General features: G+C 36.6%; 1 protein-coding gene and 2 long non-coding RNA genes across 4 annotated transcripts in view; 2 read left to right on the top strand and 1 right to left on the bottom strand.

Moving 5' to 3' along the window:
- The window catches only part of taf3 (TAF3 RNA polymerase II, TATA box binding protein (TBP)-associated facto), a 51,031-nt gene extending 44,772 nt beyond the window's left edge, over positions 1-6,259 (top strand). For both annotated transcript variants that reach the window (XM_082168204.1, XM_082168205.1), the window contains 4 exons: positions 1,416-1,495; positions 3,518-3,773; positions 4,482-4,588; positions 5,305-6,259. In XM_082168204.1, coding sequence (XP_082024330.1) covers positions 1,416-1,495; positions 3,518-3,773; positions 4,482-4,588; positions 5,305-5,419 — 558 coding nt within the window. In that variant the 3' untranslated portion in view covers positions 5,420-6,259. The remainder of the gene's footprint in view (positions 1-1,415; positions 1,496-3,517; positions 3,774-4,481; positions 4,589-5,304) is intronic.
- A 5,953-nt stretch (positions 6,260-12,212) lies between these two features.
- Positions 12,213-25,892, bottom strand: LOC309497920. Its single transcript, XR_014205753.1, has 2 exons — positions 25,728-25,892; positions 12,213-12,376 (listed from the first exon to the last, which is right to left on the bottom strand). It is a non-coding gene; the product is annotated as an uncharacterized lncRNA (long non-coding RNA).
- Positions 25,893-25,905: 13 nt separating this feature from the next.
- The window catches only part of LOC309497911, a 2,468-nt gene continuing 2,430 nt past the window's right edge, over positions 25,906-25,943 (top strand). The window contains exon 1 of the long non-coding RNA XR_014205744.1: positions 25,906-25,943. This exon is cut by the window's right edge and continues 162 nt beyond it. This is a non-coding gene — a long non-coding RNA (uncharacterized lncRNA).

Here is a 25,943-nt window from a genome sequence, read left to right as displayed (position 1 = left end):
CGTCTGAGGTTAGGCCATGTGGTCTTGTCCCTATTAGCAGCTGATTTGTAGTTTAATAGCTGACTTAAATTTTTCACGATTATGTCAAAACTGTACGTTTTGGGAAAGATAACCTCAGTTTAAAGTATTTGTTCCGCGTGTATGAGGAATACAGTGTCCATCCCACTACCCCAAACCACTGGTTGATAACTTTAGTACCGTTCTGTCGTCTTGCAGCTGTGAATAAAACATGTATTCCAACAGTTTAACCTGTTTGGTGAGTGTTATTTTAGACAAAAGCGATATTAATATCCGCCAATTTTTGTCTGGCGTAACCTGAGACTCCATGTTTTGTGCATGTAGAACTGATACTGAAGTAGTTGTTTGGTCCTATACACATTTTGTGGATTCAGGAAAAATATAGTTGTCAGTACCGGAATTATTCAGTTCCATTTTAGAATGCAGTTGCCTATCCTGTAAACGATCCTGTACGAACGGTTAGAAGGCACTCAAAAGAGGAGTGACAACTGCATTTAGCTGCACAATGTACAAAACTGGCTTGAAAACTGACAATTATAAACCGTTATATATAATCATAAAGGCCCGTTCACACCAAGAATGATAACTATAAAGATAACTATATTAGCATCCACACCAGCGGCGATATCGTTCGCTGTTTATTCCAAGCATGTGCTTGTCTGTCGCTCGTTACAGCAGGATGGATTCTGATTGGCTGTCAATGTTTTTATCGTTCATCAGCTGGATAAAATCGTTCTGAAAGTGATTCCAACGATATCGTTTCTTTGTTCCGTTATCGTTATAGCTGTGGTGTGAACTCGGCTATTTTTTTATATTGAGAACTAAATCTTTATGGTTATCTTTATAGTTATTGTCCTTGGTGTAAACAGGCCTCTAAAGGCCATTGTTTTGAATTTTATATTATAAAATATTATTCTTTTAAAACTCAGAATTAAAGAAAAATAGATTATATACATTATAATTTTTTGTCACCTCATTTCACCAAGAAGCATGTAAAATTCTCATTCACAGCTTTAATGCGATTGTTTCGAAATACAGGCAAAGTGGAATAGATTTATTACATTGAATAGCATATCGGTTATCGTGAGATTATCGGTAATTAGTATAACATTTGTGAATTCCTATTGGATAGACAACAGCATTAAAGAAAGCTAAAAGAGGGCAGGGCAATACATCAGAATTAACATTTATATATATATATATATATATATATATATATATATATATATATATATATATATATATATATATATACTTTTTCTTTCAAATAAATTGCATTTTAGAGGATTATTTGATTAGATTCCGTTTTTGATCATAAATTTGTATTAAATCATAAATTTGGGAAAAAAATGTATGGGAATTGCTATATATTTCAAATGATTTCTGTCTCTGTTCAGGCTGATATTTCTCCCGCTGTCCCACCGTCTCCTGTCATTCCCCGACTGACCCTCAGAGTGGGCGCTGGACAAGACAAGATGTAAGTACCCCACACACACACACACACACACACACACACACACACACACACACACACACACACATACACACACACACACACACACACACACACACACACACACACATGAAGAGTTGAGACTATCAGGCAGCTCTCTGTGTGGTCAGAGTCTCTGAGTCTGTGTACAGGTGTGAGTTTCAGGCTTTGGGTCTTGTGACCAGTCCCAGACGGCCCATGAGGTCTTTGAGGGGGGCAAACACACACACACACACACCCACATCATGGCCCCCTCCTGCACACTCCTATCAATAGCGCTAGTGTTCACACCACTTAACCCCCTCACACACACACACAGCGCCATACTACAGGTAAGGCGATTACTGATTCCTGAACGTCTACACGTGACTGATGTCGCTTTAACGGCCAGTGTGAGTTCGACTCAGAAAGTATAGTGTCTACACAGTGTTTTGACTGTGCTTTTGAATTTCTTTCTCACTTCTTCAGTTCCACCTGCATGCAGGACAGGAAGCATTAGTGTTTACGTCTGAGCGTGTGTCTGTTTGTACAGCATGGCCTTTATTCTCAGTGCGTCGTGCCTCTGATGTTGCCTGTGTTCGTGCACCTGTAGTCTGCTGTGTGGAAAAACACAATCAGCGGTCCTTTCAAGAGGAAAATGTGTTTTTATGTCTGTCCTTGTGTTTTATTTCATTTACATAAGCACAAAGCTTTAGGTGTTGTTTATGTTTAACTTTTATTTTAGGTTGAAAGACTTGTGGGATGCACTGTATATTAGTGATGAAAGTAAGAGATAAAAGAGTACTGATTTGTATCAGCAATAACACATACACAAAAAAAAGAATGATCGGTAAAGTGTAAATTTTTCCGAGATCTCAACTGAAGCTCCTCTGATGCACGTGAAAACATGGACACGGGTCAACTTTGACCTCTGAAAGGTTTTGAGGTCACATCCTGGACAGGGCATACCCCGCACCATCTTTGCCCCGAGAGGGAGCTCTGTGCATGGTTGTGGTGTGTGTGTGTGTGTGTGTGTGTGTGTGTGTGTGTGTGTGTGTGTGTGTGTGTGTGTGTGTGTGTGTGTGTGTGTGTGTGTGTGTGTGTGTGTGTGTGTGTGTGTGTGTGTGTGTGTGTGTGTGTCAGTCAGATGAAGCATAAATAATGAGTGCCTGTGTGTGTAATCGGAGCTGACCGTTTGACACGCCCTTCTCAGGGTCAATACCACAGCAAGCGCCGCTGTCCACTCTCTCTGAGCCTGTCAATCAACCTGTTACTCGGCAACAGCAGGGTTTAATCAGGATGTCTGGTAGCATTTAAAAGATTAACTGCATGTGACACAAACTGCATTAAGTTCTTCTCTATTGCCAGATCATAATTATTAAGGATCTTGGAATATATTGGTGTGTGTGTATATGTGTATATATATATATATATATATATATATATATATATATATATATATATATATAGTATAGCATCCCAATATAATGGTGGTATGTTGATTACTCCTATTGTTTAGAGCTTTAGTGTGAATTTTTTATTATTATTTTATATATACATACATATTTTAGGTTAGGTTTTTCATTCATTCATTCATTCATTTATTTATTTATTTTTACTGTTTTATTTATTTAATTGACTGATTCATTCATTAAAAAAAAATTATCATATTGGTCATTTATATTGGTTTTTGGCCAGAAGAAATAATATAAGTATATATACATATCATTATTAATTATATTTAACAAACAGTAGTACAATAAACTATTAACAACAACAGCTACATATAAGGGCATAGGCAAACACATATATATATATATATATATATATATATATATATATATTATATTTAACAAACAGTAGTAGAATAAACTATCAAACAACAACAGCTACATATAAGGGCATAGGCAAACATATATATATATATATATATATATTATATTTAACAAACAGTAGTAGAATAAACTATCAATTCATGTAAATAAATGAGATGATATGTAACCCTTTCTCTCTCTCTTTCTTCTCCAGTGTGATCAGTAAAGTGGTCCCAGAGTCGGAACCCATCCCTCCTCCACCACGGACCCCAGTGGCCAGGTCGGGTCCAGGAGCTCGAATGCGTTCCCCTCCAGCTCCTCCCCCACCTCCCCCGGCACCTGTAGCACCTCCACCCCGCCCTCCTCCCGTCCTGCCCCCTGCGCCCCCAGCCGCCCCCATTCAGACGCCACCCAGCCAGGCCAAGGCACGGGGGTGCAGCGTCGTCACAGAGACCGTCAGTGCATACGTGGTAAGTCGCAAATATACACACGAGAACTAATGACTGTATTGTATTCATTTTAAAAAGTATGAATATTTATATAATTTTTATTCATTAAAAATGATATTAATAAAAAAAATTATGTTTATATCTTAATAAATAATAACACAATAAATCATTCTACTTTTATGTTTTTTACAGTTGTCATGCAATTATACAATACGGCAATACAGTTCTAAAGATGTGTATCAGGTTTTGTGTGGCTCTTCCAATCAGAATTTAAAGATGAAACTTTCCATTTTATAACTAAGCTAAAGGTACAAGAAGTTATTAGTTTTATATAAATATCATGTGTGACTTCCTTCATCAGTTTGACCTTTGCTTTGACCAAGAAACACATTTTGAATTTTATGCACAGAATTACAAATTGTTGTCGTTAATTATTTTTAGGCATTATTTGATTTAAGTAGATTTATTCAAACATACATTTCATAATTGAGAACGAAATGCTTTGAAAATGCTTTGAAAACATAATGCATATCTAACACATATTGCTTACATTTAATTATATATTTAATTTAAAAGAACGGTTTATTCTGACCTTAAACTGGAAATGATAGAGGATTTGACATACACATAATAACACTTTTTTTTACTATCCTTTTTGACCATTGCCAGATGTAACACTTCCAAATTCGTTTGATTTAATATATTGATTCTTATGTTTGTTCATCACAGATTCGAGATGAATGGGGTAATCAGATCTGGATTTGTCCAGGATGTAATAAACCTGATGACGGCAGTCCCATGATCGGATGTGACGAGTGTGACGACTGGTATCACTGGTAAAAGCTCTTTCCAGGCTCTCTTACATTATACACTCACCAAACAATGATTTTATTAATTTTTTTCATAAATTCCAAGGAAAACAGATTGTGTTCTACAGAAAGAACTGTAGATGGGACGTTTTATCTATAAGGAAGTTGTCTCAGTTATGATTTCATCTTGACTTCAGGAGAAGTCAAACAATTGTCTTTTCATCTTATTCATCTTGTGTGGTGCACAAGACACTTCCTTTTTTTTTTGTTGACATACAAGCTCAAAATGCAGTATGTTTTGATTAAATAAAGTTACAGAGTTGTTTTATTTTACACTAATTCTCTTTCATGCCATTTCAAGAGCCACATACACTTCAACACAAAGTAAATCAGAGGAAGTGCCAATCAAAAAAAAAGAAAAAAAAAAGAGCCTAGATTGCCTGGCAATACTGTAAAGCTTTTTTGGGAATCATCTTTTTGATGCGTTTCGCTTACAGATCAAAAATACACACACATAGAGAGAACAAATTGTGTCTCTTTCATGATGAAAGCAGATATGTTGATGCTGAGAATGATCAAGTAGTTTTATATGTAAAAGACATGCTTTTTTGAATCTCCATTTTGAATTTATGTACCAATATATGAAAAGTGCAAACTTGGCACATAAACTTGAATGATATAGATCGGTATCATGACAAACAACTTGTAAGTGAGACTCATCGATCTCTTTCCTTCTCCTTCAGGCCATGTGTGGGTATTTTAGCCGCCCCTCCGGAGGACCAGTCGTGGTTCTGTGTGAAATGCGCTGGCAAGAAGAAAGACAAGAAGACAAAAAAAAGGAAACGCAAAGCGCACTGACCCACATTTCTTTCTTTTTTTTCTTTTTTTCTCCCGTCTCCGTGCTCATCTGTTTTCGCCTTAACTCTATTTTGCTGCATTTGTTTGTGTTTTTTTTGTTTTCACCCAGCCCTTCTTTTAACTTGGTTAACTTAACTCAGTGTCCAGTATCATAATGTATTTTTTAAAAATGAAAATTTCAAATGTTGTATATGTTACTTTTTTATGTGGAGGATCTATATGTACATACTATACAGTATGTCTATATGATCTTTGTACCGAGCTCATGATTGTTCAGTAGATGTGTGTTGAAATGGACCTCTCAGTTCGCCCTCATTTAAAGGTTGTTCCATGTTATGTGCTCATTCATCAAATCACCCAGGAGAAGAAAAAAAAACATTCTGTACTATAATCTGCCTTTTAATATCGTTCTTCTGATTGATTTTGACTGGAGGTGCAGTTTCATTTTACTATGGATTTAATTAAAAGTTGCTTTTTCACATCTTATTGTTTGGTTGTCTTGTCGTTCGTTTGGGTGGGAGTGTACAGATAGGTAGTCCACTCATTCAGAAAAAAAACAAATGCTAAATCAGTGACTGTAATCTTAACATAAGATTTTCATAAGCACTGTCCAAATAATAAAGAAAAGGTTAAATGTATTTTATTATTTGACCTAATTGATATTTCTGTATATTCTGCTTTTTGTCATTTCTCTCAAATGATCTTTGGGAGCCGTAGTGAAAATGTTTTTTATATTGCCGTAAAAGGTTGCAATGAGTTAAATATGATAAATGAAGTGTCAGTTATGCAATGAAATGTTTTTTCAAGAACACATTGAATAAATAAAAAAACATAACCAGAGAGATGGGCATTGTTTATTGAAAAATGATATGTTGCGTGAACAACATCCTCAATCCTTGCAAGGTAAGTGCCATGTCATTCTTCTCCTAGCAAAAAATGTAATGGTTTCAGCTTACAGTGGCCCCAAAAATTATTTTGACACTTTAAAAAGTGTCTGGTGTTGCATAAAGTGTCAAAGCAATGCCATTGATTTCAAAGAAGTGAACTTTTCACATGTAAACACTAAAATGATTAATTATATATATATATATATATATATATATATATATATATATATATATATATATATATATATATATATATAATTTGAAGCATTTGTTTATAGATAGGCTACCATGGGCTTCATGTCGAACGTCACATGAACAAACAGGAAAGGTCTCATCCAATCCGCTTGTTGAAGCAGTGAACTGACGGCGATATCTACGAACTTTTATGGTAAGCTAATGTATCTAGTTATTTATTTTTGTCGGCGTTTTTACATATAGAGAGAAGTTTATTTATTTTTTATTAATCTGCATATGCGATGGACATCGGTTATGCTCATTGGTAGCTCCTTTGAAAGCATCTTGAAATAGCGGGCTGCTAACGAATTCAGCATCAGGCATTTGACATTGTTCTCACGCCATACATGATACATAAACAAACATCGCGGTTCGCGGAGCAAAGAGGACACGGACAACGAGCGAACAGACAAGACAGGGCAGGTTACTTTTTATATGAAAGTCTCAGCTTTCAAATTTTTAATACGAAAAAGTTTTATTACGAAATTCAAACAATGAATACCGTTTTGGCGCTCTAATGTGGCGTGACCGGGCGTGACGCATCGTATTGTCAAGCGAAGTTGTAGTGTGCACGTGAATGATCATCTCTTCCTCTACTACTACTACTACTACTACTACTAGTTACAGTACGAAATAAACATGATTTAACATCAAAGGGGATGTTAAAAGAACCATTTAATTTTCAACCACTGATAAAACAGATTAACAATATGCCACGTTACATTTACCTCAGAAAAGCCATTCAATGTCCATTTACTATAGTGAGAAAAATGACGGCCAGGCCTACTCCAGAGAGGAGTAAAAAAAAAAGAAGCACTATATTACATATTAATTATAATTTTACTCTTATACAATTAACAGTTGTTATTATTATAACTTTATATGATCATAAAAACTTCCTTATATGCAATTGTTTTCAAATTTGTTGCTTGTTAAGTTACCTTTAATAATAGTGTAGCCTACCAGCTGACAGGGTTCCCTGTATAATTATATTAGTTGAGAGAGATTTTTATCCTTGAGAAAAATGAACACATACTAGGCCTATATCCATAAATTATTCGATATTGAATCAAGATCAAAATCGTATCCCAAGCTCATGAATCAAATCATGAAATTTGTGTCAATACCTCGCACTCCTGAACTCAAAAGTTGGCAGCCCTGGCTTTATATTTAACGAAGCATGTACCAAAAAAAAAACTGAACCGGAAACGCTGCAATGTTTCGCATAACTGGGTTAATATTTTTTCTGCCTGGTACCATTGATATTTTAAAGTATAGCCTACAACAGTTACAGTAGTTTCGGGGCCTATACCGAACAGTTTTAGGTAGACAGCCAGGTATGTTTCAGGTTAGTTTGACTTTGAGCCAACCCTGGGTTTTTGCTCAGCTTTTAGCTGTGTTCATCGCCATAGTATATAGGCTACCTTGCACTCCATGTCTAACCTGCTCCATATTAAAAGTCACTAAAAGATTTTTAAATACAAAATCGTCTGGCTTTTAGTGATAATTATTTATTATAATTATTTTATATGATTTATATATTGTTTGTAAATATTATACCCCTAATCCATTACACGTGAGCGATTTTAGTGTAACAATTAAACATTTAGTAAATGAACATAAATATGTAGGCTACAGATAATATGTAATATAAATATAATTAGAAATCGGTAGATAGGCTAAGGTTTTAAAAATGACTACATGTGAGCTTACATGTCCGAGTCTCTGTATATCTATATTATCAACTATATAAACTAACTTCACAACTTTCATTTGCACTGATATAGCAAGATATTTAGCAATATGCATTTTTGTACTTCATTTTCTTCAATCTCTTAATCTTCGGCAGAAGAGAGAAGAAAATATTGCTGATTCTCTCGCGAGAAGTGAATCGTATAGTTTCTCTATGTTTCAAGGCATGTGATTGGCTGTTCGCTACTGATGTCACAATTTCACACGCTCCATGCAGGATCAAAGCCTCAGTTGACAGAGAAAGTTGATGATCCACGTCATGGTACCAACAAAGCCTGATTTAATTGGTTTGGTTTTGTCAACTTTACATCATGGTATAGGCTCCTGGTCTTTGAACCAGATTTCTGCCATATAAAGAAATTGTAAAAAAAATTTTTTTATAAAAGTTATATTACAAAATGTCCTGGCTCTTCCAAGCTTTATAATGGGAGTGAATGGGTGTATGTCTTTGGAAGTCCATAAAAGCACATTTCATGATTAAAGTGATCCCCGTGTCTCTGGGGGTTAATAAAGGCCTTCTGAAGTCAAGCTTCTGAAGTTCGTGTAAGAAAAATATCCATATTTAAACCTTTATCAACTAAAATAAATGGCTTCCGGTAGACGGCCATATGCATCGATTTACACCGAAAGAGTAACCGTTGTGCGTGGAGCACTTTAATCATGAATGTATGCGCTTTGATGGACTTCCAAAAACATACACCCATTCACTCCCATTATAAAGCTTGGAAGAGCCAGGACATTTTTTTTATATAACTCCGGTGGGGGGGTACCATCATTGTGACGAGTGGAGCATGAACTTTGAAAACAGGTTTATGTTAAAGCAGCACTCAGTAGCTTCGGGACTTCTTCGCTGTATTCTCGCTTTTTGCTCGCAGGTTTCTCTCTAGAGCTCCCCCCACAGCTTCGGAATAGATATTTGACAACACTGTTGTAAAAACTCGTTGTTGATTCTCAGACACCAGAGGCTATAGATCAACGACATCAAAGCAGACGGGACATTCTTTAAAACGTCTTCTTCATTCGGGTTCGGACAGCGTGAGGGAGCGCAATAATGACAGCATTTTAGCAGATTTCTTTTGGCCGTAAAGCAATTGTTTACATCGCGAGACCTGATATCACGCGAGACTTCCTGACGCGGCGGCCGGTGGCCCGCCGGCTCAAAGTTGCAAGTGCGTATTTTCCGCTCACGGGCACTAGGGGGGTGCGAAACGACCACCATTCAACCCGAAATAAGTAATATAACCATTCCAATGACTCCGAAGCTGTTCAGTTAAGGTAAAAAAAGTTACTTTAAATGTTTAAATGTTCACCTTTAAATGTTCTATATTGCTTTTTTCATTCAGCAATTGCTATGTAATGCTAATAATTTCAAAAACATTATGTTACCAGTTAGCAAGTTAGCATTTATTGAATTAGCTTGTTAAATCTAACCAAGTTTCCACTAGGTGAAGTTGAGATTACATGATAATTTTAAGTTAGCTTACTCACATATTTCAAGTTAAGAGCAATTAAAATGCATGAGTACAAAAGAAAAATTTGCCAGTTCTGGTTACTTAAACTTGGAATTTTTTTTTATTTTAATATATATGTATGTGTGTGTGTGTGTGTTAGTGATTACCTCTTTGCTAGTCTTCTTTAAAATAGTCTAAACGTTACATGGTTGTTATTTTTTTCTATAGGCCTAAAGAAAACATTAAGACATTTTTTTTAAAGCGTCAAAATACATTTGTGGCCCACTATACTTTGAACAATGGATCTACATGTAAGAATGCAACAAATATTTCACGCTTCTTTTTTTTAAATTAGCAAGATAAGAAATAATGAGGACAAATTTTGAAATTTTATTAATATAATCAAGAAAGTGCATAAAGCATTTAAATCATCTACACATATGAAGGGTACAACAGGGTAAAATACTTGTCTTATCAGTCTGTCCCTTTGTAGTTCTGCCAATATGACTATTTAGCTCCCACACAGCAGCTTTGAAGTGTTCCACCTGATGCGGACTCTCCGCCACTGAACTCATTTAAAATCTCCTCAAATATCCCCTCACTACCTGTCATTTCCGCTAATCGCACAGATACGGCTGACTAAATGAGCCTTTGCCGTAGCGAGATCATTTCTTTATGTTAGCGCTTATCACAGAAAACTGAGGCCTTTATTGTTGCATTGTTATTCGTTTCAAAGCAGAAATGACTGTTCTGCTGCAGCAGGGAGCAGTTAGCAGTGGACTGGATGGTGATAAGAAATGCGTTCCACATGTAGACTGGTATCCAGCACTGCTTCTTAAAGGACGGTGTATCTACAGACAATAGCTATGAGCTCTGAGCACCTTCTATAACAAAACACCCATGAAATGTTTGCAACGCAGCAAAGATGAGGGGTAAGGTCATGACTATAAATGTAAAAGCGACACAACAATCATGTGGATTTGTCATGATGTATCAAAAATGAATGGCTAAATTCGTGCAATGGCTTCAAAACGGTTTTGGTTATATGTCCGTTCACACCTGAAACGATTACTATTAGTGTACACTCCAATAGACGATTCTAAGTGTGCGTCAGTTAGGCTATGTTTCGAACAAATTGCAACATGCCCTTTAAAGCCACCATGAAAAAAAGTGAAAAAAGAAAGGAATATTGCAGTACTCATTATAAATGATTTATCTGTGCACATTTTTTTACATTCACATGCCCTCATAATCTTTAATCAAAATTACTTACCCTCCCTCTTGCAACGACATCTCTTCTCTGATGACACGTTCACTGTCGCGAGGGCGGGACAACCTGTCACTCATGTGACATTACACGGCAATAGCCAACCACAACCATCCAATGATCCAATCAAATTCTGATGGACAAAATCAAGTCCCGTAAATAAAATTTATTTATTTAAAAAAATGTTTTTGCTATATATATATATATATATATATATATATTTGAAAATAATATAATGACAATATAATAAAAAAATAAAAAAAGGTTTTAGAGTGTGTGCTTAATGGCTTTAGTGATGGAAAGAACTATAATCCCATTAAGCATTGCTAACAGCATAATTGAATTAAAAATGATAGAGAAATATAAAACTATACTCATTTAAAAATGTATGTTAAGTTTATTGCAAAATATGCATATATATGTACATTCAAATATTTAAGTATTTACTGTACTTCATGGGAGTGGGCGGAGCTAAAGAGAACTTGTGGTGGGTTTTGTTTGTTTCAACTCTCTGATTGGTGAAATAATCTGCACAGCATCATGGGAACTGTAGTTTTTCCACCACTATTTCAGCTGTTAAACACGATTATTTCAAAACTAAGTTAAAATAATTCGGGCTAACGGCTTCAACAGAAGCAAATACTTTCGATTAATAACCTTGTAGCTCACAGTAAGGCTGTAAAGGTTTATAAATGATCATTTATAATAATTCAGTTTTTACTTGCGGAGCCCGACTGTTGCACTGTATAGATATACCAGTGAGATCCTTCCTCTCTCTCGTGGACTCTGCTGTTCTTTTATTTTTAAAACTTTATGGTTATATCGTTTTCATAGTATAGTCTATCATCATTGTTCTTGGGCCTTATATATCCGACTTCAAATTTTTATGTGAATTTATTTGATAACAAAATCTAAATCCAGGTGGTATGTGCAAACATCTAGCTCTACTATTTAGAGCTTCACCTTTATAAGCCATTTTATCATTGACTTTTAAGTAACTGGTGTGTCAATGTGAGTTTTAGCGAATGTATGAAGTGTATTCCACTCAAGTTCATAAAACAAGCATGAAAATACTTGTTGCTGTATTTCATTAATCATTATTTGTTTTTGCTATTTAATTAAAAAAATGCCCCATGTCATACACGTAGATGATGATATCATTATCAGGTAATTTTTGATGATCAAGGAAAACAATTCATCAAGCCATTCATCAAGCACTTTAATTACATTCACATATATACATGCATGTAGTGAAGGCTCTTCTGAGGGATGTTAGTTTTTGCAGATTAGAAGATGAACGTCACTCACAGCTTCCACAAAGGTCAGAGGTCGCGTGAAGAGGTCAGAGGAGAGACACAAGTTTCCTCTAAAGGTGAGAAGAGAAAAAAAACAAGGCATTTCATGGCAGATTGATTAATACACCCATATACACAGATGTCTAATGATACGACAAGCAGCAGTTTGGTTTAACATTAACAAGTTATGTTATGAATTTGCAATGAAATGGTACTTCCTTGTCTGTGCTTTATTGATATATTTTTGTTCAGTTATATCTGTAGCTTTCCGAGAAAACAGGCAAAAATGTCCATACTGCAAAATATTAATGAGTATCTTTGCCCCCCCCCCCCCCCCCCCCCCCCCTAGTTTCTTCCTTGCACATTTTTTTTTTTTTTTTTTTGGCCTTCAGTTGGCCATGTGGGTTGTAAAAATGTATAGGCCTACTTATATGTTTGAGTGTTGTAATCGACTTAAGTAAATACATCTTCATAAAGAAATCAAGCAAACTAAAAGGATTGTTTCCCTAGTATTTCCTTCTTGATCCCTAACATGTTAACCTTTTATTTGACACATTTGGACGCTACACCTGAAACCTGCGTAAACTGTTCATTTGCAAGTAAAATTTATCCATGCAAATTGACTTGGAAAAAGTCCAAGATTATGGTACGCCTGGAAGTTATTTTAAACAGACTTCAAAATAACATATGCAAACACAAAGACAACAAATACACAAAAATAACTATGAACTAATAGCCTACTACAAAGACCAATATACAAGGATGACGAAGATGATGATGATAATGATGATGAAGAAATCAAATCACGACGCCCCCTGTTGGTGAACTTTATAATACAAGACACTGGTGTTTGTAAGTCAATAAACATCAACACATTGACTTTAACCCCTTAAACCCTAAGCGTCCCGCCGGCGGGACGCCACCCCATGAAAAATATTCATAATCAAATTACTAAGCAACCACTGAATGGAACAACACAAAATAGGTATCATTTTAAAGCTTAGAATCTCAGCTTTTTAATGCATCTAATTACTTCGATCAACTTCTAATGATTGCAGAGTTATTCCACTAAATACGAGTGTACCCGCCGCAGGCGCCACCTAGCTGCAAAATTAATAATCATAATTTTTTTTCAAAAATATTACCTGGATCAACTTAAAATAGATGTCATTTGAAAGCTTAGAGTCTGAAATTTACAATGAATGTAGCCAATTTGATAAACTCCAATGTAGTGCTGAGTTATTTGCTGATAAATAGAAAAAAAATGTTTTCATAATTTATAAACTACTTTTTTGTACCACATACTGCAATATGTCAAAAACATCATACAGCTCAGATAGTCCTGTGTCATATGTCATTTGAAAGGTCTCAATGAGTAGAATACAACAAGCATAATTGTTCCAGGGTTTTTAATAAACTTGAGCAAGGTTTTTGTAAAATAACCCCTTAAGAGACCCATGTGTAAACCATATATGGATGCTGCATTTTAGACACATTTCCGCTTGTAACTTCATGAAACATGCTCCAATTGTGGAAAATGACACATCATTATTTACAGCAGATGCTTACAATTAAAAAGAGTCCAAACTCAACATAATCCATCACTCAGAACTAAAGATATTCCTCATGGAGTTCTAAACCACAAAAAATCCACTGATTCACGTAGCCTAGCAAGGTAGCTTAGACTTGGCCTTTTTACTCGTATCTTCATGAAACATTCGCCGATCATGAAAAATTATACATCGTTATTTACAGCAGGAGCTCACGATTACAAAGAGCCCAAACTTAATATATTCCATCAATCAGATCTAAAGATATTTCCTCATGGCGTTCTAAAACAAAAAATACCTCAGACGCGCCTATCCTAGTATATACTCATGAAGCACTCGCGTTTGGTTTTCACTTATAACTTCACAAAGCATGCACAGATCGTAGAAAAATGCACATCATTATTTTCAGCAGACTCTCACGATTAAAAAGAGCCCAAACTCAGCAAAATCCATCACTCAGATCTAAAGATATTCCTCGTGGGAGTTGTAACACACGAACCACCACCGGCGCGCATAGACCGTTTATTATAGATGTAGCACTTGTCGCGTTTTAACTCATAACTCAATGAAGCATGCATCAATTGTGGAAAATGGCACATCATTATTTACAGCAGATTGTTAAGATTAAAAAGAGCCCAAACTCGCCATAATCCATCACTCAGATCTAAATATATTCCTTATGGCGTTCTAACACAAAAAATTCCACAGGCGGATCTATGAAGTAGCAATAGCAGTGATGCGATGTTGTTTTGATGTGACGTTTCAGCTCATAACTCAATGAAACATGCATGGATTGTGAAAAATCACACATCTTTATTGACAGCAGATTCTCACGATTACAAAGAGCCCAAACACAACATAATCCATTGCTTTGATCACGAGATATTCCTCACGAAGTGATGCATACTTGGCTAAAAAACAAGTCTCTCATCCTCCCGGGGTGCAAAGTGTTTTCCAGTTTTCCCGGAACCATCCGTGCTCGATTTCAAACGTGGAATAACACAAAATATGTATCATATTAAAGCTTAGAATCTCAGCTTTTTAATGCATCCAACCACTTCGATCAACTCTGAACGAGTGCTGACTAGTCTCTCTCAACCGGAGTGTACCGCCCGCGGACGCCCCACAGGCGCCACCTAGCTGCGAAAATATTAATTATCATATTTTTCCAAAATATTGCCTTGATTCAAACAAAATTGGTGTCATTTGAAAGCTTAGAGTCTGAACTTTACAGTGAATGTAGCCAATTCGAAAAACTCCTAAGTACTGCTGAGTTATTTGTTGATAAATAGAATATTTTTTTTCATAATCTATAAAATAGTTTTTTGTACTATGTACTGCAATGTGTCAAAAACATCATACATCTCATGAAACATTCAAAAATCATTGAAAATTGCACTTAATTTTTTACAGCATATTAATACAATTCAAATGAGCCCAAAATTTACTTAATCTATTGCTTTTATGACAAGATTTTCTTCATGGTGAAACAATTTTAAAAATGCCCATGAGGGGGCGTCAAGGTCTCAACAAAAAGGCTATCTTGGTTCCAAATGCTATAACTTTTGATTGCTTTATCCAATCACCACAACATTTTATCGAGATGCAGCTCATATGTAGAGGGACTTCCCCAAAAAAGAATTTTCCTTCTACCTTATTTCCTTCCTGAGTTATTCCATGTCAAATAAGAAAGATATGCATTATCATAATAAAAATTATATATATTTTTTGTCTTTTATCAGCAGTTTCTCGGCAGGAGAATGTCCAAATGTAATGTAATGTATATTTTCAAAAAATTTGAAAAGTGTTCTTTCAAACGATACCTACCTTTAGAATCTCCTTGCTATAGTTTTGAAGTTATGAGTCTTTAGTTTTGTGTATGTCACTAAGAAAACTCATTTTTTTTATTGCCTTCCAAATGTGTGAGGACTTAACAAAAAGGCTCCCTTTGTTCCAAGTGCTGTAACTTTGGATTACTTTATGCTATCATCATAAAATAATGATCCAGACGCAGACCACACATAGGGGAACATCACAAAAAAAGAATTATTTTGCTACCGTATTTCCTTCCGGAATTATTGCATTTCAAATAAGAAAGATATCTAAATTATTAAAAAATAATATTAATATTTTTGTCTTTTATCAGCATTTTCTCAGCATTAGATTGTCCAAAAGTAATAAAAATTTATATTTTCTAAAAATATAAAAAGTTTCCTAACAAATGATATCTACCTTTTGACTCTCCTCTCTATAGTTTTGAAGTTATGAGTCTTTACTTTTTTGTGTGTCACTCAGACAAAAAACTCCAAAAATGGCCTCAGTGTTTAAGGGGTTAATATGAACTTTATTTATCCATAAATTGAAAAGCAAAGATAATGCAAACAGACTTAGGAAGCCACTCTGCCTATCAAAATCATATGGAATATTTTTTCTATGATTTACCGATTGGGCTTTCTTTCTTTTTTTTCTTTTTTTTTTTTTTTTTTTTTTTGACTTGCCTTGAATTCTTTAAGAACTAACCATCAAAAAATATTACAAGTTAAATATTTCGTCAAATTACTACTTAGTTAAAAAGGTATTATTATGTAAAACAAGCTGCAGTTTAGTGGATCTTTAAGGTTAAACATATTCCACATCAATTGACCCGCAACTATGGGTGTAATCTCATTTGCTTTCATTAAAGCATGCAGCAGGCCATCAATGCTATCAAGACACAATGTTAAAAGGATTTTATCAGCCTGTTTGAAGAAACATTTAACATTCGGACAATGAAAAAGGATGTGGTAGAGTCTCACAGATAGCCTACTCATCACGGGATCAAGTACAGTTGTGCATCAAAGTTCCTTTCATTTCATATATCTTTCCATATATTGCACACTTTGGTCATTAACCCCTCTTATAATTCACATTGGACCATTTAAAGGCATACACAATGGTTTTACCCTTGCGATCTGTAAGATTGTGAACAGGCCTTCTTAGGTGAACGGCCCATATTTCCCTTTCTGAATTCAGAAAGAGTTTTTCTTTTGTATGTGTTTGCTGCATACTTTTTGTGAGAGTGAAATTGTGATTTATCGGAGGCACTGTAAGCTACTCTCGGAGCTTATCTTCCTTTTACGCAAAGGTAGCGCGTTTCTTTATCAATTGTTTTGAAACGACAAGCTTCAAAAGCAATTAAGGACGTGATATGACACCAACGCAGATGAATTTCGAATACATTTTAATTAGAATATTTATTTATTTCGCGTTTCTTCTCAGCCCGAAGCTCCTTGTGCAATTAAAGAGGGTGCGCGCGTGATGTTTGAATAGCCTGATCAATAGCCTGAATGCTGGCGCGCGCACGCGTGGATTTAACATAATCAGCCTCGTGGGCGTCACGCGAACTTCCAGCGTGAAGGTGCAGCGCGGAGATAGGTAATTATTTCACCAAAGGCACTAATGAACGCTCTATCTGCCTTCCACAACTCGCATCGCGTTCTGCCCTTACGACATTTGCTATAAACTTTCTCCTTCTGATGAGGAAAGAAGAGAAAGAATAAACAAAACGAATTTGGGAGGGGGGGTTCTTAGTGTAGCTACATCGCAAAGGGGGTGTATGGCATATCATTTGTCGTCATAACTGCCAAGTTTAACAGGCTATTTTCTATGAACATTCCGAGAAAAATGTCTGAACAGTTGAATGGAGTCTGAACCCTAACTGTGAATGGAGACCGGGGCTAGTTGTCACACGGTTTACTCCATTGATTATTCCTCACGGTTTGTTCTGTCAATTGTTCTACGCATTTTAAACAGTAAAAAGTTTTTGAACAGTTTCACCGTTTTCGCAGAGGAAAAAGATACAGTTCACTAACGCAGCACGTTGATCTTTTGAACTGTCATAGTGTATGGGGTAAGTTGTCAGAATGAGAACCTCCCATTTAAAAGCCTGTTGTTGCCTTTTTAGTATAGGCCCACTACTACTACTACTACCTAACACACACACACACACACACACACACACACACACACACACACACACACACACACACACACACACACACACATGTTGGGTTTTCATGTTTTATGGATACTTTCCATTGACATAATGATTTTTATACTGAACAAACTGTATATTCTGTCCCATTACACTAACCCTACCCCTAAACCTAGCTACCCATCACAGAAAACTTTCTGCATTTTTACATAAAAATAAATAAATAAAAAAAAAAACCATCATTTAATATGATTTATAAGCTGTTTTCCTCATGGGGACCAAAAAATTTCCCCACAAAGGAAAAGGATTTCGTATACTGCCATATTTGTGGGGACATCCCCATAATGTAGGGTTTACAGGCCACACACACACAATATAAAAGGTAACACAGAATATATTGTAATAAATTGCCCCGATCTGACAGCACACTTCAACCTTTCGAGTAAAATGATTTAGTTGCCTGAATGCATGCCAGTGTGGTTTCATTGCGTTCACTTGTTTGCCCAAAAGCTGTAACAAAAATACTATGGGGTTTAATTTTCGAGAAAACAATTCACAATATTTTAACTTTGAACAAAATAGTTCAGATATAGCATAGGCCTACATTTTCTCAATGTGACAACTAGCCCCGATCTTCCCTGTCTGCGAACAGACAAGCAAGCCACTTGAAACAATGAATGAATGTAATTATCATACGTGCAAAAACCATAAGTAAACCCTGCTCCCTTGCAAGTGCACCATGGAGTTGTGTCGCATGACACCGAAGCACAGCTTTTCAGCCTATTCAGTTTTCCCGGCATGCTTCCCAGTCATGCAATATGCATCCTTCTCCCTGAAAGGGTGGAATAGATTGTCGATACAAAATGTCAAAATAAAACGGTAGCGCGCCTCGCGCTCTGTGTAGTAGGCCTATTTAGACTGAAAGTAAAGGCATTTTTCTCCTTGCGCATTAGAGGGAGGGAGTGATAGAAAGGGGGAGTGCAGAATAAAGACACCTACACGAGGCCATGCATCTCCTTTGATCAGAAAGGGCAGTTGCGTCATCAGATGCTGATGTTGGGCAGCGCGCGCACGCGCTCCGTGAGGAAAAAAGAACGGGAAAGTGTCATCATAAACGCGCGCTGTGTCGGGGAATGACTTTGTGACGACCTTTGTTGCAAATGGGCTGCAGACATGGAAATGGCTTAGCGCTATCGCCGTCTCCCAGGCAACCATCAGGGTCCCCATCTCTCGCGGAGAAATGAGTTATGAAAAGACTGGAGTGAAGCAGGGATTAAACATGATCCTGGGGACAGGGTGTCAATCAAAAAAGCCAACTCACAAACCGCGCTCCTTTTTTCCCCACTACAAAATTGTATTTTGAAACGCAGCATATATTTACTGCCAAAGGTGCCACTGTCTATTTTATATTTATTTAAGGCCGATAATGAATTGGTGCTTTAGTGCGCCTATAAAGATGGGGAAGGTTGTGCTTTTAAAATCCGTTATCGGAGAGGATTTAGCTCGGCGCAGTGCTCACAGGCAATGGGTATTTTTTCAATTACCCAGATTAATTGCACTGCATAAATTAGAATACAAGTAAAGTGAATGGAGATCAAAGTTGTTGATGAATCTGAGACATGGTGGAAGCTCGAACTGGCGCACATTGTTGCTGCACTGGGAGTGTATTATGTCAGCTTGTCCGATCTGTTTTTATCGCGAAAAATTGGAAATGAAATGCGATGCCATATAGTGAGCTGCAGGGCTGGACCCCGTTCATGGTAGACGCCATTTTTAATTTGACGCGACTGAAAACGAGGCATTTGGACCAAGTTCAGCCTGCTGTGGTATGTGTGTGTGTGTATATATATATATATATATATACATATATGTATGTGTGTGTGTGTGTATATATATTTGTTTATATATATATATATATATGTTTATATATATATATATAGGCTATACACACACACATATATTAGTGCTGTCAAATTGTCAAATCAATTAATCACGATTAATCCCATCTAACATAAAAGTTTGTGTTTATATATGTGCATATCCTATATATATATAGATATATTTATTTATGTGTCTGTATGTACACACATATTATACAAAAAAATGTATGTATCGATTAATCGATTTGTATATATATATATATGTATTATGTATGTATATGTATATATAGCCTACAAATCGATTAACAAATCGATAGATATATATTATGTATGCTGTCAAATCGATTATATATATATATATATCCGCACCACAGCAGGCCTAAGAAATATTGAACAGGCTGAATATATATCACGTTTATTTTTCATTTTCCAGAATATATCATATATATCCAGAATCTGGAAATGAAAAATAATCGTTATCTAAGGCCTATTAAACTCTGTCAGTGTACGTCCATCCCAGCCTCGTTTTCATTCACGTCAAATGATGTCGCGTCTACATCGAATAAAGGTACCAAATCAACACAATCTTAATTGTATTTATATCGTTTTTCTGTCGCGAATATAAGAGAAAGAGCCGTTGTTTGTCTAACCTAATTTCACTGGCTGGAGCTAAGCTGGACCGTTTAGAGTGGAGATGAGGGAGGGGGCGTTCTTCAAATTGGCTTGACCCGATGCTATTTGATATTTGGCTCTTTGACACTCATTTAAAGGCGCGCGGCAGCAAAGCAGAACGCGGACAAGCCCGGCCTGAAACCGGATCCGCGCGCGCGCGGGGGGATCTGGAGAACACGATAGCCGGGGGCTCGCGCTCTCCAAAGGCTCTCTGGTCATCTTAGACCGGCTCGCTCGAGCCTGCAGCGCCAGCGCGTCGCCAGGCGGCGTGTAAACGGTAAATGTTCGCTATTTGTTCCAAAGATTGCAATGAAAATCAAGTCTGCCTCCTCTTCTCTCAGGCTCTCTATTCTCCGCTTTCTCTCACACACTCGAGATACCAACAAATAGCCATTGAGTAAGAGGCTTAAAGACCCCTTCTCCCCCCCACACACAATACTTAAATGAATTCATCAAGCGAGTAAAGGCGACATTAAAAGAAGAGAGACGGAGAAAAGGAGAAATATTGGTATTTATTGAATCGTTAAAGGCAAAGATACCGGACACCTTTCGACAAAAGCCTTCTCTGAGTGGCCTCTAACTGCTTACATTAACCCCAAAAAACAGAGATTCCAGGTGAAACCGGGGCGATTGTGGCCGTGTCTGATGTCACGTGTAAAGAGAAGGCAAATCATAAATCCATTTCACATGGGAGTAAGTCAGGACACTTTTAATAAACGTCTCGTTAGAGCAGGTTTAGTGCAGATAAAGCGATGCTATTGTGCGCGCGCCCCTGGAGAGCAGGCAATGATGTAACGCGCGCATTTGTGTCCAATTCCCCTGTCATCCATTTCATTAGTTAATCTACTCATCTCACTCTCTCCATCTCTGTTACCCTCTCTTCTCTCCTGCCAATCTGCGCATCTCTACCAACAAACAGTTCTACAAATAAAAGATTGCTTATTATGACTGTAGGCTGAATGATGTGCTTTGATAAATGCTGGTTTGTCTCCAAAAGGCCTATCCTAAAGGAACCCATTGAGCAATCCAAATATCTGGGTTGTCTGAAAAAATAAATCAAGAAAAAATGCTTTGGCCTAACTTAAAAAAATGAAGTTTCATTTGCATATTACGTAGGCCCATGCAATAAAAACAGTGCGTGAGAAATCGCCCATTTCTCTTTCGAAGTCTTTCCGCGTCCTTTTCTAATATCTTTTCTCCTCTTTTCGTTTCTGCCCCTCTTCTTTCTCTCTGACGTGCCCCGAGATGCTGGATATAGGGGAAATAAATAAAGCGATAACATCTCTGCAGCAGAAAATGACGGATCAAGCTAAAACCACAGAACTAAATAAATATTATATATAGACCCAGACAGAGCATAACCTGGTGCTATAATATAGAGAGAAAATATTCTTAAAAATGAAAAAATAAAATAAAAATGAATTAGGCTACACCAAGAAATACCAAAAATTAAATATTGACAGAAAATTGTATACCAAAGGGTCCGGGTAAATAGGTATACATTGAATAATTATAATAATTATTTAATTTTTTTTTTCTTTTCTTTTTTTGTCTACATTGCTTTGTTATTTTTGCGGTTTGATTTGCTTCCCTGTGTCATCAAACGGCTGATAAGATGTAGATAGGAAAAGCCACAACCACAAGATGTATCTAGTGTTGTATCTTTTATCTTATTTTGATATCAAGGTTTTGGTATCATAATGATATCCTTTATCGCAGCTTTTCGTTAAAGCTCAGGTAGCCTGCAATTTTTGCTGCCAAAAGCCACAAGCATGGAGCTCTGGAGAGGTGAACTGCACTCACACCAACCAAATCCCCTGCTCGGTGATTAATGATATTTCACTAAGATTAATCATAGAAAATGAAAGATCTTGGAGGTTTTTCATTGGATAGGCGGGGGAGGCAGGGATGATGTAGAGGAGAATTAGCACCATCGAATCTTTTTAGATGCAAATATTGCGTTATCTCCGCGTTACTGCACTGTTTTTGGTGTTTATGATTAATTATCTCCTCATGGTGAAAAATAAATCATGCGAAATTAGGATCTCTCTGCCTCCACCAGCCTTGCAGTTGATGGCAGGTGGTTGTTGTTAATTTCTGGTCGAAACTGACACACTAATTATAGTGCGGCATAGGAACACTAGAAGGCAAGATTACCTCTGCTTTTTTTATTTTTTATTATTATTATTTATTTTTTTATCAGATACCCCCTTGTTTTTTTTTTACCAATTAAAAATCGCAAAGGCATTTCATTGCCCCGGGATGAGAAAAAAAAGCATCCTCTTTCACAACATTGGCCATCACTTTTCCCCATCAGATTCATTGTGATGTATTAGATGCAATAAATTATCCCATGTAACAAAACATGGCGCGCTGAAAGGCAGATAATCTGGAGGCGCGAGATAAGGATTCATTATTCCTCATCATTATGGCTCTGCCTTCTTTCTTAATCAGACTCTCTGATCCTGCAGGATCTGGGCACGGAGCAGATAAGCGCCAGTCGTTTATAATTCTCCCCACCTTGGCCTAATATTTTCAAATCAAATCGGGAGGAAGAGGCAGCTGAAAAAAAAAAAAAAAAAAAAAAAAAAAAAAACAGGCTTATGGTTGTAGGGAGAGAAGCACACGGTTGGAGAATGGTAAAACAGAGAAGAGAGAGAGAGAGAGAGAGAGAGAGAGAGGCAACATTGTGGCTATATGCCCTTATTTTAACATTACATTCTGAAAAAAAAAGAATTGTGATGACCCCCCATTTATATATATATAGCCTATATATATATATATATATATATATATATAAATTGAATAAATATATATATATATATATAGAGAGAGAGAGAGAGAGAGAGAGAAAGAGAGAGAGAGAGAGAGAATAAACCGATGTCTCATTTCTAATTCTGCACCATTTAAATGTGATTTTTTTATTTATTATTTTGACTATATTGATGGTTTTGAGCACAGTATAATGGTCAGAATGGCAATAATAAAACCTTCGGGTGGCTAACGCGAATACGATCAATAGCGACTGATAAACATGCGATAAATGAATACGGTTAGGCGCAAATGAACGCCGAATTGAGAGGCTGTCCAAACAACTCAACTGAGCGACACATTGGCTCAAAGTGTTTAAACAGACCACCCCGCTTTCTGCTGCTGAAAATTAATCGCTTTATAAACGTGATATCATAATCCCCTGCTCTATCTGCCGATAAGACTGAGAGAGTTATAAATACCAAAAGCATAAATAAATAAATTAGTGGAATAAACAAGCGCTGTGTGTTAGTATCAAACTCAAGGTTTACACTTGGCTGTTGTCAGCTGTGGTGTCACGCTGAGGTTCACGTCAACTATACGACATTAATCACTGATTTTCACGGCGCGAGAGGCAACTGTGTTTGTGTGACCGGCGTGTGTGTGTGTGTGTGTGTCTGTTTTTTGTTTGTTTTTGTATTGCACTCAAAATTATGCTCAAACAAAATAGCTTTTTCACACAAACCTTAAAACAGGTTCAGAAATAATATTGTGCATTTCCCTCAAAACCGACCGCAAAATGCAGGCCTTCGTTGTCGTTTTTCATTTTACAATATTTTATTTCACACACTCACACGCTAACTAATATTTGTTCCAAATGGATGATGTCGATAAGTCAGTATTTTCCCTTATTTATGCTATGCATTCAGAGATAAAAGATAATAAGAAAGGAGAGAAAATTGATTTTGAAAATTAATTGGCTCTCAAAAGAAATAGATTGAACTAATTAATTCAAAAAAAAAAATTATACCGCCGTTGACGTTAATCTGTGTTTATCATATTTGTAATGTGTTCTAATTATCTGTGCAATATTTCTTCATTTGACTTTTTTTTTGTTTTTATTACATCTCGCATTCATCATCGACGCATATTAAAAAACATTTTTACATAGATATTAGGGGTGCTGTGTATTTGACTAAGCACTTTATTTAAGACTGAAACAGATTATCAAATCATTATCTTCTGGATGTGCCTTAGCCTAATTCCATTATTAAATCAAATACATAACATTTGAGGTCTTCTTCTTGCTTTGGAAACATTGAATAATTCATTTTTTTAAAGAGCCTCGTTTTGGCTCGATGTTGCTGTAAGTTTATATTGCCGTTTCAGTCAATTATCTTTAATTTACGACCTTAATTGAATTTCTTCTCCAAAGACAGATATTGGTGTGATCAGTTTACTGGCCTCAACGCAATGTGAGAGCAATTCACACACACACACACACACACACACACACACACACACACACACACACACACACACACACACACACACACACACACACACACACACACACACGTCTTCTTTCTTTCTTTCTTTCTTTCTTTCTTTCTTTCTTTCTTTCGTTTTCTTTGTCACAGCCGTTTCACCGTCATATCTCCTATTCTCTCGCTCTCTTTGTTGCACATCATCCACCCCCCACACCCCCCACACCCCCCACCCCAAACCCCCCCATAAAGAGAAAGCCATTCCGTCAATAAACGGGCGTGTTAGCCGAAACAGCTGCTTGTCATCTGCAATCTGCACATCACAAGAAAGAAAAACACTATGGTTGTATTTCGAATAGGAAGTGTAGCTGAACCGCGATTACATTGCATGTGTTCTGATTTCTGACGTTCTCAAAGGAATCAAAGACCTTCTATGAGTTCCCACTTGCAAACCTGCAACAGAGCATTCATCCATATCTACATTTTAATATTTCAATAAAGACAACGTCAAATATAAAAGAGCGATAATAAAATGATACAAAACTTACTGATGATGTGATATAGCCTAAATAATCACATCTCGATTTACCTACCAACATATGGCAATGGCCACAATAAAATATTTTGTTTAGGAATTGGCTGTTATCGACACATGCAGACACATCATGAATCTATGGTCTACATAGCAGCATCTGCTTTTAATTGCCTTTAAGAAGAATAGCTTATTGCATTTATGCTATAGCCTACAAATCACATATTTAAGTTAGAAAGACTTAATATTTCTAGTTAAATATCTCTGTTTAAGCCCGCGTGTTTTAGCAATTTCTTTCCGCGTACTTACAATTTTAAATGGGCTAAAACACTGGAAAGATACGAACAGCATCTAGGCTATGTTATTTTCAACGAATATCATATTGTATTGTTCAAAATTATTTACAAAATATAGTTTAGCTTACGCAAGAGTTTGGTGAATAAAAACAGAAATTCAAACGGTCAAACCGCTATCAGTCATCTCATGCATTATAAAGCATCAGTCTGGCATCTAACGGACTGCGTTATTACGGCTCAAGGAGAAAAGCGTCGTGCCACCGAACGCACGCGGGCGGTACCTGTTCCCTCTCCGCGGCCCGTGCGTCCACGTCCCCCTCTCTCTCTCTGTGTTAAAAGGTTCGTTACGGACGCGTGTGATCGCTCCCATTCAGATTAAGTGTGTGTTTTTACTCCGCAGCCTGCACCGACCCGGAAGAGCTCGCGCTTGGTGTACAGTAAGTACGGTAAGTGTGTGTGTGTGCGCGCGCGTGAGTGAGAGAGAGAGAGAGAGAGAG

The sequence above is a fragment of the Leuciscus leuciscus genome, assembly GCF_965113295.1.
Source record: "Leuciscus leuciscus genome assembly, chromosome: 4".
NCBI lineage: Eukaryota > Metazoa > Chordata > Actinopteri > Cypriniformes > Leuciscidae > Leuciscus > Leuciscus leuciscus.
The sequence above is the reverse complement of the archived record's forward strand: the minus strand, read 5'-3'. Positions and strand labels throughout refer to the sequence as shown.